The sequence below is a fragment of the Saccopteryx leptura genome, chromosome 2 (genome assembly GCF_036850995.1).
Source record: "Saccopteryx leptura isolate mSacLep1 chromosome 2, mSacLep1_pri_phased_curated, whole genome shotgun sequence".
In the NCBI taxonomy this organism is placed as follows: Eukaryota; Metazoa; Chordata; class Mammalia; order Chiroptera; family Emballonuridae; genus Saccopteryx; species Saccopteryx leptura.
The window spans coordinates 141,691,855-141,706,304 of record NC_089504.1 but is presented as its reverse complement, the minus strand read 5'-3'; the positions used below and the strand labels follow the sequence as shown (position 1 = coordinate 141,706,304).

The following is a 14,450-nucleotide window of genomic DNA, read 5'->3' as shown; positions in this document are numbered from 1 at the left end:
GTATTTGTTTCTTAAAAGTCAAGCTACTCTCTAATCATGTGCCCTACTAGAGAAGAGGAAAATCTGCAAATAAATAATATGCCATTTTTCTTACATAAAATGCCACTAGTTATCTACCATTGTTAAAACCTTTTAGTGACTGTGATAAATTGTGTTGAAAGATACAAACATGCAAATTATCTTCTGTTGCACCACAAAAACCAACACATTGATAAATGGCTCATTAGGGTTTAGATAAGAGCATAATCTATGGAAATGGAACACTTTATAACCAGGGTGACCATAAAACTTATCATCCAAGCTGGAATGCTTAGAGAATTCTGGGACACTATTAATAACTATGCTGGGAGGATGGTCCAGACAAAACAGGATCTTAGTTACAAGTCTCATGGCCTTCATCATTAGTGCTAATGAGCTAAGCCAACAGTGAAATTGACTGTTGTGTTTGTCATATTAAAATATTCAGGGCATTTCCCACACTTTATACCATGCAGTCTATAGAATCTCTGGAAAATGTCTTTCCCTTGTAACAAAAGCAAGTGTCCTTCCTGATGACCAATTTATTTGTGTTTTATGAGCCCTGTGAATTACATTTGGCTTACCGGAATCAAAATTTAGAAACTGAAAACACTATACCTGAAATGAAAAACACTGATTGTAGGAAATTAAAAAAACTGCTTAGAGATTGTTGAAAACCAAATTAATGGTCTTGGTGACTAAGTGAAAAAAGCCATCCAAAATGGGAAACACGGGGACAAGAGGCTTAAAGGAGCAGCACAGAACATCAGGATGAGCATAAAAGAGGAACTCTAAAAGAAAGGAGCAAATGAAGAATCAACATTCAAAAGTAACGGAAGAACGGGGATCTCCAGACCCTGGTATACATATTTATCCTGCTGATCAAATCATCACAGCAGGAAGGTGGGAGAGAAAGGGTACCAGAAACATTGGCTCACAGTCTCACAGACCCTCTCATAGATTTTTCTCAGGATCCTCTAATTACCATTATTTTTATTTTTTAATTGAATTTATTGTGGTGACACTGATTAATAAAATTATATAGGCTTCAGGCATACAATTCCATAGTAAATCATCTGTACACTGTATTGTGTGCATGTTCACCACCCCAAGTCAAGTCCCCTCTCATCACCATTTATCTTCCCTTTACCTTCTTCTCCCGTTCCCACCCCCTTTCTTTCTCTCTTATAATCACCATTCTGTAAAGATCCTCGAATTATTCTGATTCCCATTTCTAGGAATCTGAAATGAAGTATGGCATAAATAATTTTACAATGGAAAATACTTTAATAATGCTAACAGCTAGATTAGCTATTATCAACAAGACAGGTAATAGCAAGTGTTGGAGAGGCTGTGGGGAAAAAGGAACTCTCATCCACTGTTGGTGGGACTGTAAAGTAGTGCAACCATTATGGAAGAAAGTATGGTGGTTCCTCAAAAAACTGAAAATAGAACTACCTTATGACCCAGCAATCCCTCTACTGGGTATATACCCCCAAAACTCAGAAACATTGATACGTAAAGACACATGTAGCCCCATGTTCATTGCAGCACTGTTCACAGGGGCCAAGACATGGAAACAACCAAAAAGCCCTTCAATAGAAGACTGGATAAAGAAGATGTGACACATATACACTATGGAATACCACTCAGCCATAAGAAATGATGACATTGGATCATTTACAACAAAATGGTGGGATCTTGATAACATTATACGGAGTGAAATAAGTAAATCAGAAAAAACCAAGAACTATATGATTCCATACATTGGTGGGACATAAAAACGAGACTAAGAGACATGGACAAGAGTGTGGTGGTTACCAGGGGTGAGGGGGAGGGGGGGCGCGGGAGGGAAGGAGGAGAGGGGGAGGGGCACAAAGAAAACTAGATAGAGGGTGATGGAGGACAATCTGACTCCGGGCGATGGGTATGCAACATGACTGAATGACAAGATAACCTGGACATGTTTTCTTTGAATATATGTACCCTGATTTATTAATGTCACCCCATTAACATTAATAAAAATTTATTTAAAAAATAATAATAATGCTAACAGCTATGAAAGATACCTCAAGACTTCTGACATCTCTAAGCAGTTGCATAACGTAGGAATTAATAAACAGTACTTATCTAGCAGTCTGCAGTGGGCTGTGTTACCTTAAAATTAAGGCTCTCGTTTATGATGGTTTTCCGAAGTTTTGCCAAAGCGTCGGATTCCTCAGTGGCATTCACAAAGTGGTAGTCCCGTATAGAAGGAAACCCTCGCTTGTTCAAGAGCTCCTTGGTGATTTTACTTATGCTGGCTTTGCGCTGCTTCTCATCAGAAACATCCAAATATGTGCCGACAAGAATCACAGGCGAAGAGGAAGCGCGAGCCTACAGGCGAGGACGCAAAATACTCCTGCGTTTGTTTTTAAATCAAGACTGATTACATTTCCATTGAAAGTCACTTGAGTGGAAATGAAAAATTAAAAGATATCAAGAAGAAAATAACTGTCGTTTTGTTTGTTTGTTTTTAACGCTAAGAGAAAAATGTAACCTTAAGAAATTTTACGTCGTTCTTACGCTCCTTCTTAATTCAGTTACTACCACTTTTCAGGGGGCCTATATAACAGTAGTAGCATATTTTCCTTTTCTTATTTTTATTCCTTAAAATGGGCTATTCTCTATGTGTGCTTTGAACTTCAAAATAAAATAAGCATTTAGTAAACCCACAAATTATTTTTAAATGCCATAATATGGTTTAAATTTCTCTTGCTTATCTGCCAATTCAATCTTTTGAATTAATTTTTAAGTTATTCTATTTGGACCCTACAATGAGGGGAAAAGCCACTAAAGTATCACTGCCATCGTAATATTTTGCTCACTTTGGCTAGCTATAATAAAGTCCAAACTAACAAAAAGTATTTTAAAATTACCACAATTACAAAACGAGCTTGTAAGGAATAACTAACAGCATAACCTCAAGGGACAAAGGGGAAAATAACAAAAAGAGATTTCCAGTATAAGAAGAGCATGTTGTCAGCATGACCTGTGGTGACGTAGTGGATAAAACATCAACCTTGAATACTGAGGTTGCTGGTTCGAAACCCCTGGTTTGCCTGGTCAAGGCACAAATGGGAGTTGATGCTTCCTGCTCCTCCCCGTTCTATCTCTTTTGTCTCTTTCTCTCCTCTCTCTTTCTAATGAAAATAAATAAATAAAAATCTAAGATCATAAAAAAAGAGCATATTGTCAACTGGAGTTCAATTTACATGAGAACAAGCATATTAATCTGGATGTACAGATTGCTTTTCTGTAGTAATACTTATTTTAAATTGGGAATTTCATATTCCATTTAAAATAGTATGATCAAAAATAGTTTCACATGTATATTTTCAATTTTTATAACTTAAAAAGGTTTCAAGTACCTTTCACTCACCAATATAGGACACGTTATTTTCATGTCAAAATTTAATTACTCTGAAAATTTCCTGACTCAAAATTTTAGTGCTGCTAACTTTCTTAAAAGCAAAACAAATAAAAAAACCCTCTAATCAGTGACTGTTCCCTAAAATAAATTACCTTACATACAAAAATAAAAAAAATAAGAATTACTTTGTTTTTTAAAATGATTAGAACAGATCACCTTTATATTGAACAGCCAAGGCTTCATAGCATCCACTTCAGCTGGCCCTTTCCTGAGGTCATAGACAACAAGGTACAGTGACCGCTGGGTCATAAAGTGGGGGTGAGTGCTGTAGAATTCCTCACGACCTAGATAAAGATTGGAGACACATTTTTAGCCTTCCTTTTTTCAGAAGGAATTTAGATGACACTATCTACGCTTTTGCATATAAAAAGGAGAGAAAAACAATCAACAGTGTTTAAAAGGCTATAAGAGGTTTTTACTAGAGAGTGAGACCTTTTCAGCTGAAGTGTTAGCTACCAACCAAGTACTCAGCTTCTGCTGACACCTACTGATGTCTAACACTGCCTACCTATCATGCCCTTCTCCATTCTGGTGGCAAGGGTAACAACCTGGATGAAGCAAGTGGCTTTGGAGTAATTCCTTGGGCTTCACTGGTCATGTTGCAGTATTTGGACAGAAAAATCAGTTTTTAAATCCCTGTTCTAAATAAAAGATAAACATGATTTAAAACTTCTAGTGAAATAAGCACCTGCAAAATCCCACACATTTAGAACGAGGTCTCTCTTCCTCTTGCCTCTTATTTGGATTTGCCAGTCTTTCACGTCTATACCCACAGTGGCACTCTGCACCCCAAGATCTGATTTCTTGGTTTTCATCAATTGCTGCAATAAGGTGGTTTTACCACACCCAGTATTTCCCACAATCATAAGTTTCATTCGATTATAGGGTACAGCCTTTTTTAACCGCTGTTGAAGAAACCTGGTAATAGAAAGACAAAAATGAAATAATAAACAGCTTAGTTTTGTATTTAAGATATAGGTGAATTCTTGTTACATTGAGTTCTGTTACATATCAGACTTTTAAAATACTGTATGGGAAAGAAAGCACAAATCACATAAATAAAATGTGCTTGTCTTTTGGTGCACTGTTATGCATATGTATGTATTTTGTTAGTAATGTTAGTGTAGTTGATAATGATTGGTAGAATTATCAAATACAATGACATGCTACACTCTCACCATAAATAATCAAAATGTGAAAATGTGTGCAATAGTCATTAGGGTTTTCTACACACACACACATTTCTTAAATAACATCCTAAAAAGTATAAAGTATAAAATTTTATAGAGCCCATGTGAAAGAAAACCAAGGTAGAGTATACATACATACTGTTATACTCAACCTTGATAGTGATGCCATATTGGGTACATTGGGTATGTGTGTGTATATGTGTGTGTGTGTGTGTGTGTGTGTGTGTATAATGATGTATGGCATATTTAATACATATATTTATATATATATCATATATAATGCATATGAAAAGATATTGGTTATATTATAAATTATTACATGTAAACCATTATACTATCAATAGGTAATATTTTGCTATTCCTAATCATCTTAATGTAAAAATAATTTAAACTAATTAGAAATGCTATAGGTGTTTAACAAAACCACCTTTAAATTGATTGATTTTTAATGTTCTCAAAATATAATAAATATATAAAGATAGATTTTAACTTTGTTAAAACATTTACACAGTTTAAAATTAGAGAAGCAAACTCAATCATAAGTGAATTCTAGAGATTATTGACTGATGCATTCTCATAACTAATAGATCTCTGGCCAACAATCCTGATGATGTGACCAAAAGGCATAACAACTCCTCTTGATTTGTTTGACACTCCAGAAAAAAGATCTGACAGGTCATACCTATGCCTGATATTATTGAAATCTGTCATTTTCTCACATACACTTTAAGTTCTATTTTCATCACAAATAAAAACATCTGTGGCCCAAAGACCATTGACTATTAAGAATTCACGACTCTTTGAAAAAAACTCATTCTTTGAAAAAGCAAATGATGCCTACAATTTCTAAACTATTCCAGGTCTCAGTCTTTTCTAAGATGTTAAGCAATTTTAAAAATATTTACTTTAAGTGACATGATAATATGGAACAATACACTGAAAACTAGTCCCACTATATGTATAGTAAAAATTGAACAAATTTCCATATAAACATCTATTCCAGTTTCAGAAGAAAAAAATTATGAAAAATAATGATTTAGGCTAAGGGGTAGTCAAATTTAGCATAGCTGATAACAAGCTTTCCTTTCAAGTTACATCAAGCTCAGAAAGACAGAAATCTTTCCTCAGATGAAGGTAAATGTAAATTTAAGAAGATAATTAGGCACAGTTCACTGGTAATTCAAACACTATTAATTGCATGCCGGGCTTTGTGCCACGTATCAGACAGTGAGGACACACAGCCGTGGTCCCTGCCTGAGTGGATATTATAGTCAAGGATACAATGAGAGGTGATAATTGAGCTGAAACCTGCAAGATAAATATAGATAATTTTGTGAAAATGAAAATAAGTGATTTTATGAGTAGGTAACATTAATACTAACATGCTTAAAATGTAAAAAGGAGTGAGCTCAAGTCTGTTATCAAGAATATGTGAAGTTTGTAAAATGTAAGGGCCAGAAATAGTGATACTTGAAAAGTTTTGGTTGTTTCAAAAATGATCAGGGTCAGTTAGTTACTTATCCTCAAAGTCAAAATAAAAGTTAGTAATTTTATATTATTTAAGAAACTATAAAGTGTTAAGATATAATAAAATAGAAATATTTGTATATGAAATGAAGCTTGAGAAGTTATACTCTGCTATATCTCTTTAGATTGTGTGATTGGTAAGAGACCAAACAGTAGTAATTTCCTTTGAAAACCCCTTTCTAATGAAAAGCATGATTATAAGAAGCTATTCTCTCACATTAACTTGGCAAGGAGGAAATGAAAAATTTCATTGTGGCACTATATAAACCAATTCATTAAATAAAAGTCAAATGACATATAGTATATTAATGTTAAATAGTACCAAACATTTTTTTTCCTATCTTGTAATTCAATATCCATCAAGGTCAAAGAGAAAATCTGAAACAAACATAACAGAAACAAATGAAAATAAAATTATCTAACCTTATGATGTCTTTGGCTTTACATCCTACATGTTTAAAATCAAAATTAAGACGCAGTTCATCCAAAGGAAGATCCCATATTTTGCTTAATTTCCCCATTTCATTGGGAAAAGATCTCAGTTCCAAGTTGTAACTAACATCAAGAGATGTCAGATTTTCAAGGCAGCCAATCTCAGGAGGAATCTTAATGAAATAAAAAAGGGCAAATTCTGTTGGTAGGAAGGAAAACATGTGCGGCCAGGAAACAGGATGCTGATGGAAAACCAGGAAGTCCAGAGATCCGATCAGCAACGTGCACAACCTTTCAACAGAGTTCTAATGTAATCCAAATGCTTGTCACTGTTTTCACTATAAATGTTAACAACACAGAAAGAAGAGGTTTACTCAAAACAGTCCATGTCACTTGTTTATAATCTTTGAAAACCCATTCTCCCTTGATTACATAAGTCATCTTTCCACAACATTGAAGGTAAATTTCTTCATAATTTGCCAAATCTAATCCTCTCAGGCTCCAAGTCTGTTCCCTCATACTGTTCTTAGGTCAAACTATACAGATCTGGTTATGACAAACTTACATATAACTTAATGCTATTAAAATACAACTAACTGTTTATACCGAAGAACGCTAACTAGACTATTTTTTTTTCTGTTCCCAAATTTTAAGCAATATTCATTACTTTTAGAATAAAAACCATTAATTTGCTGGCAAAAATCAGGTACCAAAAATATTCACAGTTATTCTGAACCCCACAGTTTTAGACACTTAATTCTATTTTGGCTTTTTATAGGCAATAGGCATGAACTCGGCAAAAAAAACACTTTTTTTCCTGAGATAAATGGATAATCAATTTCAGATTTGTAACAGAGGCAGTGGAGTGAAGCAAAGGAGGTTGGCCCACTTGGATGAGGGGTAGCATGGTGAAGGGATGCCGAAATTTAAGATGTAGGAAAGACAGTCAGCTGAAACACAGGCCATAATCAGCCCGGTGTCAACTCCAGAAGTGTAGAACATCTAAGAGTCGATTAACAGATCAGAGATTTAGTGATTAAATGGCACACTTAAATCATTAAATATATTCATAGTTAAATATATATATTCATATCATTAAAAAATAGAGCACATCTTTTATGGAATTTAAGAGTTGTTAACATACCAATTTATCTCAGGGTAGGTTCAGATCTCAGTCAAATATAAGGAAATTAAAATTAAGGATTTTAAAATGATAATTTGTGATGATGCAAATTACAAAAGCATATTTTCAAACTGGCAAGAAAGAAGTTTAAGCAAATAAAGATGACCTCTTACCTCTTTCAATTTATTATGAGAAAGATGTAGTTTCTCTACTCTTGACCATGCATGTGCTTTGTCACCCAAATCCAAGATGCTGATCTGATTATGACTAAACAAGAGTTCCCTTAAGTTCAAAGATTTCCAGTGTGCAGGACTAGGTAGATAGTTAATATCATTGCTGCTCATATCTAAGGATCGCAAGCTAAAACAATACAATGTCAAGATAAAAAAAAACAAATGAGTGCTTCCAAAATACATGAAATTATGTCACCAGTAATTTTCAGTAGTGAGGAAAGAACTTTAAAACCAACAATATAAAGATATATATAATATAAGTGTGCATGTGTATTTCTGTGTACATACAGTTATATATGGACTAGAAAGAAGGCATATATCATTAGGGATGATATTTAAATGAATAAGAACCATTAAAAGTAAAATTGAGTCCTAATCTTCTTACTGCAGAAACATAAAAATGTTGATCACAGAATGAGAAAAAAGAACAAGTATTTTACAAAGATTATGATACATGAAAAATCATAATAAACAAATGCAAAAGTGGTCATTAAAATCCCTGCCTCCTCTATAGGAGTTACAGTTTCACTGTAAATCTTCAGTTTCACTCATTACTGGGAAGATTTTTCAGAGTCTGGATCCTAGAGTTAATTAATAAGGTTCATGGGCACACCCTTTTACCAGCCTATCTCAGAGGGATAAACGCCATTCCCTAACACTGACCATGAGCTGTTGCATTAGGAAGGCCATTGATGCAAATTGGTTGCTTTCATGCAAAACCACATGACCCGAAGTTTGCAGAAAATAGAAAAAAATACATGACATACGAGTGTATGTGTGTAGGAAGAATAAAGACAGTCAGGGATTATGGTATATTTGACAAAAAGTTTGCCTGACTTTCCCAACTATATACTGACTCTCTCATCCAGCATATCTAAAGCATGATGGGTTAATTCTAAATTCAGAGCTGTACAGCCTGCTAGACAAAGATTCTGGTCTGTACAGCAACACTCTTGCTATTTTAAAATGATTAACTAGATTTTGGACTAATTTATAGTAATGCATGAAAACAAAAAAAATTAATTTGACAGTATTAGCTATAAGACATGATCATCTAATAAAATATTGCCATTGAGACAAACCTAAGAATCACCAGTTTGTTCAAAAGCACTGTCTCTATACCTAAATGGAGATTAAAGTTGACCAACTGGATGCTCATTTGTAAAACAAAAGAATAAATGTAAAGAAAAACATATGAAATGGTGAAAATGTATACCTAAAGATGGTGTCTAACGGTATAGTATATATTAGGTATATTAGGGACTAAATAATATTTTCAGCTCTCTGGGAAGAAATTTTTATGGCATATATCTCCTAATAAAATTTCCTATATATTTAAGTTTCTTTTTTTTTTTTTTTTTTGCATTTTTCTGAAGCTGGAAATGGGGAGAGACAGTCAGACAGACTCCCGCATGCGCCTGACCAGGTTCCACCCGGCACGCCCACCAGGGGTGACGCTCTGCCCACCAGGGGGCGATGCTCTACCCCTCCGGGCGTCGCTCTGCCGCAACCAGAGCCACTCTAGCTCCTGGGGCAGAGGTCAAGGAGCCATCCCCAGCGCCCAGGCCATCTTTGCTCCAATGGAGCCTTGGCTGCGGGAGGGGAAGAGAGAGACAGAGAGGAAGGGGGGGAGTGGAGAAGCAAATGGGCGCTTCTCCTATGTGCCCTGGCCGGGAATCGAACCCGGGTCCCCCACACGCCAGGCCAACGCTCTACCGCTGAGCCAACTGGCCAGGGCCAATATTTAAGTTTCAAACACAATGTCTGGAATATATTATGCTGAAAATAATAGGACCACCTGAATTCTAGAGGTGCCTGTTTGTGCAAGTTGAGAGTCTGAAGTTAAACCACCAGTGTTTAAAACTGTGACTTTAGGCTAGCTACTTTACATCACTAATGAAATAATGTTCTCATTATATAGTGAAGATAATAACAGTACCTATTTCAAAGGATTATCAGGAAGGTTAAAGAGATGATCCACTGTTGGGCAATTAGAACAGTGGTTGACATATTCTCAAATTGGATTTAAATTATCTATTATAAATTTGTCTGACACACTTTATGGCTAGATTATATTTTAGTATTATTTGCCTATATATGCACATATTTCTATGTATACACTTATGGATTTGGTTTATAATGTATAACACAATTAGAATAGTATTTAAGATGACAACACATTTCAAATCTAATTAATGCATGTGTCTGTTAACAGGAAGCTTTCATTTTTATAGAAAATAACCAAAAATACCCCAAATTCCTGGGGCTACATAAATTGTCCTAATCTTCACCAAAAACAGCACTGAAATTTAAGTATAACTTCCAAGTTAATAGTATCTTAGCAACATATCAACCTCTAGTGCAAGTGAAATTTTAAAGTGATAGTCATTGCACTCATTTGATTATAACAATGCAATTATACAGTAAATAATCTTAAATTGTTTCTAGACAATCGCACACTAAATTAATAGAAAAGTTTAAAAATCAAAGTAACAACTTCCATCTTTTGTCTAGTGAAATGTCAAACATTCCTAGATTTAAAAAATTTTAAGCTGAGTAGATTTAGAAATCAATTACATTTATATGCCTAAATCAAAACAATGTTTCTGAAGGTTCTGTTCCAGCTCATGTGGTTTTAAAGTTAAAATAATAAACTTACTGTGGAAGATTTAAAATTGCTTCTGGAACACACGTAAATCTGTTTTGAGATAATTTTATGCTTGTCATAGAAGAAGGTAAAAAAGGCACAGCAGCTAAAAGAAAATTAAAATGAGATAAGGCACATTTTAATCATTTTAACTAGATTTCTATTGGAGTCTATAAGAACAGCTACCAATGATTTGTCACTTAATTTAATTTCTATTCTCATGCTGACAATTTAAGAAAAGCTGCTTTTAAAATAAGGTAACATCATTAATACTACAACTAAACATTTAAATAATCTACAATACTTATAAAGATCTTTAATATGAAAGCTAAATAACCATCTAAACATAAATTTTGTATCCAACATCTACAAAAGTAAAAATTATTAGAATTGTCATTTCAAATTATGTGTGATATTATGTGAAATTCATTATAGATTAAATCAAATTACTCTTAACTGTAACAAAACACTTTGTAATACTAATATATGATACAATATAGGGATGAAAATGCTTCATAGTACCATCTCATAATGAGTGTTCTATGGAATGATACTGGATGTTGCTTAATAAAAGTATTCTTTGATCATGTGATCTTAAGAGAGGGAGGAAACATTAGGAAAATAAAGTAAAATATCTCAGTGTTCTCAATGTTTTCGTATATCTTATAAATTTCCAAGACAAAAATACAGTATGAGGACCTCCAGGGAATAAAATTCTGAGGAACACAATGTTGGACAATGAGCAAGTCACATAGCCTATTTTGTCATCTGCAAAATAGTGTAGCTAGACCAGATGATATCCGAGATTTTACAAAAATCTAAAAACCTAGAGTTCTCTGAAAGTGGCTTGAGAAATTATTTCTTAGCATTTTCAGGATGAAAAATGTAGGTTATGCTTTATCTAGAAAATCTTCAAGGGTCCAAATATTCTAAGACATTGCTAGGAACTGTCTTCCTGGGAAGCAGAAAGGTACATGCTGTGCTCCCTCACCTAGTTCCCAAAAGTATTTGTGACAAAATAAGTTAGTAGAAATGATTCTCCACTTAAGAATGGAGTCTTGAGGTTCAGATGCTGTATGGAACACACTCTTATAAAATCGAAGAACTGCCACACAAAAATCACAGTGCTTCAATTTCCTCAATTAGACAATCAGAAATCAGACCTGCCCTACTAAATAGGGCTTTTTTTTTTTTTTTTTTTTTTTTAATGTGTGTGACAGAGAGTGAAACAGACAGAGGGACAGACAGGAAGGGAGAGAGATGAGAAGCATCAATTTTTTTTTTTTTTTGTATTTTTCCGAAGCTGGAAACAGGGAGGCAGTCAGACAGACTCCCACATGTGCCCGACCGGGATCCACCCGGCATGCCCACCAGGGGGCGATGCTTTGCCCATCTGGGGCGTCGCTCTGCTGCAACCAGAGCCATTCTAGCGCCTGAGGTGGAGGCCATAGAGCCATCCTCAGTGCCCGGGCCAACTTTGCTCCAATGGAGACTTGGCTGCGGGAGGGGAAGAGAGAGACAGAGAGGGAGAAGCATCAATTTTTTATTGTGGCTCCTTAGTCTCTTTGTTTCCTTACTGTATTCATTAACTGCTTTCTCATATGTGCCTTGACCCACGGGGTGGAGGGACGGTGAGCTGCAGCAAAGCAAGTGACCCCTTGCTCAATCCAGCAACTTTGGCCTTCAAGCCAGTGATGTTTGGGCTCAAGCCAGCAACCATGGGGTCATCTCTATGATCCCACACTCAAGCCAGCAACTCCCCACTCAAGCTGGTGAACCCACACTCAAGCCAGATGAGCCTGCACTCCAGCTGGCGACCTTAGGATTTCGAACCTGGGTCCTCTGTATCCCAGTCTGACACTCTATCCACTACCTCACCACCTGGTCAGGCTGCCCTATAGGGCTTTTGTGAAATTCAGCTGAGATGACACATTAATCATAACCAAACCTCAGGTCCTTTCAAATGCTCTTTTTCCCAGACCCAATTTAAACTTAACACTTCCCTTCCTCCACAGTCTGCATCAGATCCCCTTGAGATGCCCTCGTAGCATCTGGGACCTTCTCCTCACAGCACTTAGCACAATATACAATCACATTTAGTGGTGCCATAACTATTTAATGCCTGCCTTCTGAATTTAAGTACATGGTCCTTAAGGAAAGAGACCAGGTTTGCTTTGGTCACTAGTAAGCAAATCACACTATCCCCAGTTTCAGGCTTATGGTAAGAACAAGGTCAATATTAGAAGAGGTTAAGAGGAAATGAGAAAAAAGGAAAAACTAGGCAAATTGACTTGGCTTTTATCATTATTCGTTTCTGATAGTTCTGACAAGTTAATATATTTAAATAAGTAGTCAAACTTCTCTGCTATGAAAAGTTATTAAAATTATTTTACTAAACAAAAAAATAATTTGCCAAATCAGGTATATAATAGTCATGTGTGAAAAAGTGCATATGGCCTCCAATAAGGAAGATAAAATATGAGGAGTTCCTGTTTATTCCTATAAAAGTATCTTTCGCTTAATATTAGAATGTCAAGTAGGCTAAAAATAAACACAATTCCCCATTATCTCACATGCTAAGGGTATTTTAGATAGAGTGGGTATTCCATTACTTTTAATAAAAGTAAAGGTCATAGCATATATTATTGTAATATTTTGCACAAAGCAAGAATTCAATGAATATACATTAACCTTACTAATTTGAAAACTGTCAAATGATTAGTTTCACTTCTTTAAAAACAATAATACTAAGTACACTTATACTCCAAAAAAATTTCTGAAGAACCGTCAGTAGGAAATGCAGTGCTCCTGCTGTGTCCAGGGCAGGCAGCCCTATGAGTGTTTAGTTTAATTGACTAACAGGAACCACAGTATAATGACTACCTGATGCCCAAGATATTGTCATTTTGGTCTATGTCAATTCTAACTTGCTAAAATTATTTTTTAATTTAAAAAAAAATTAATGTTAACATTTTAAATTTTTTAATAGTTAAAAAGGAGATTTCTTTCAATCAGCTTTGTATTTACAGCAAATATGAGTGGAAAGTACAGAGTCTCCTCACAACCAAACTCATCAACACTAATTCTTTTTCTCTATTATGAATAACTTGCATAATCTGGTATCTTTACTGTAACTGGTAAACCAAAATTAATAGAGTATCATTAACTAAAGTCCATAGTTTACAACAGAGTTCACTCTTTGTGTTATATAGTCTATAAGTCTTGACAAATGTATATATAATGACATGTGTCCATATAACAGCAGCATACAGAACAGCTCTACTGTCCCAAAACACCTTCTTGTCCAACTATTCATCCCTCTCTTCCTTCCTCCAAACTCCTGGCAAGCACTGATTGTTTCACTGTGTCCACAGCTTTGCCTAGTCCAGAGTGTCTTATAGTTGGACTCATCCAGTATGCAGCCTTTTCAGCTTGGTGGCTTTCCCTTAGTAACAGGCATTTAGGTTTCCTTCCTGTATCCATGGCTTGACACCTCATTTCTTTTATCACCAACCTGCTAACTTTATATTTGAAACTCCCACATAATACTCAAACTAAAATAATGCCTTTCAATCCCCTCTTGAAGTGCCCATATATGACTCATCCTATAATATTCAAAAGTACCGGGACAGAGATAACTCACACAGACACTTACCTAGGAAATTCATTCTGGCACTGAAACTCTCCACTTTAGGGCACGCCTTCAGGAAGTCCTCTGATAAGGATGAAATGTGGTTTTTACTAAGGTTTAAAATCTTCAGTTCCTTCAGGCTCAGGGGAGGACACATTCCTGATATTTTATTTCTAG

General features: G+C 35.2%; 1 protein-coding gene across 2 annotated transcripts in view; it reads right to left on the bottom strand.

The window, feature by feature from the left end:
* The window catches only part of LRRK2 (leucine rich repeat kinase 2), a 141,909-nt gene that overhangs the window by 53,917 nt on the left and 73,542 nt on the right, over positions 1 to 14,450 (bottom strand). For both annotated transcript variants that reach the window (XM_066368965.1, XM_066368966.1), the window contains 7 exons: positions 14,298 to 14,446; positions 10,655 to 10,748; positions 7,936 to 8,122; positions 6,631 to 6,812; positions 4,179 to 4,408; positions 3,647 to 3,774; positions 2,176 to 2,394 (listed from right to left, as the gene is read on the bottom strand). In XM_066368965.1, coding sequence (XP_066225062.1) covers positions 2,176 to 2,394; positions 3,647 to 3,774; positions 4,179 to 4,408; positions 6,631 to 6,812; positions 7,936 to 8,122; positions 10,655 to 10,748; positions 14,298 to 14,446 — 1,189 coding nt within the window. The remainder of the gene's footprint in view (positions 1 to 2,175; positions 2,395 to 3,646; positions 3,775 to 4,178; positions 4,409 to 6,630; positions 6,813 to 7,935; positions 8,123 to 10,654; positions 10,749 to 14,297; positions 14,447 to 14,450) is intronic.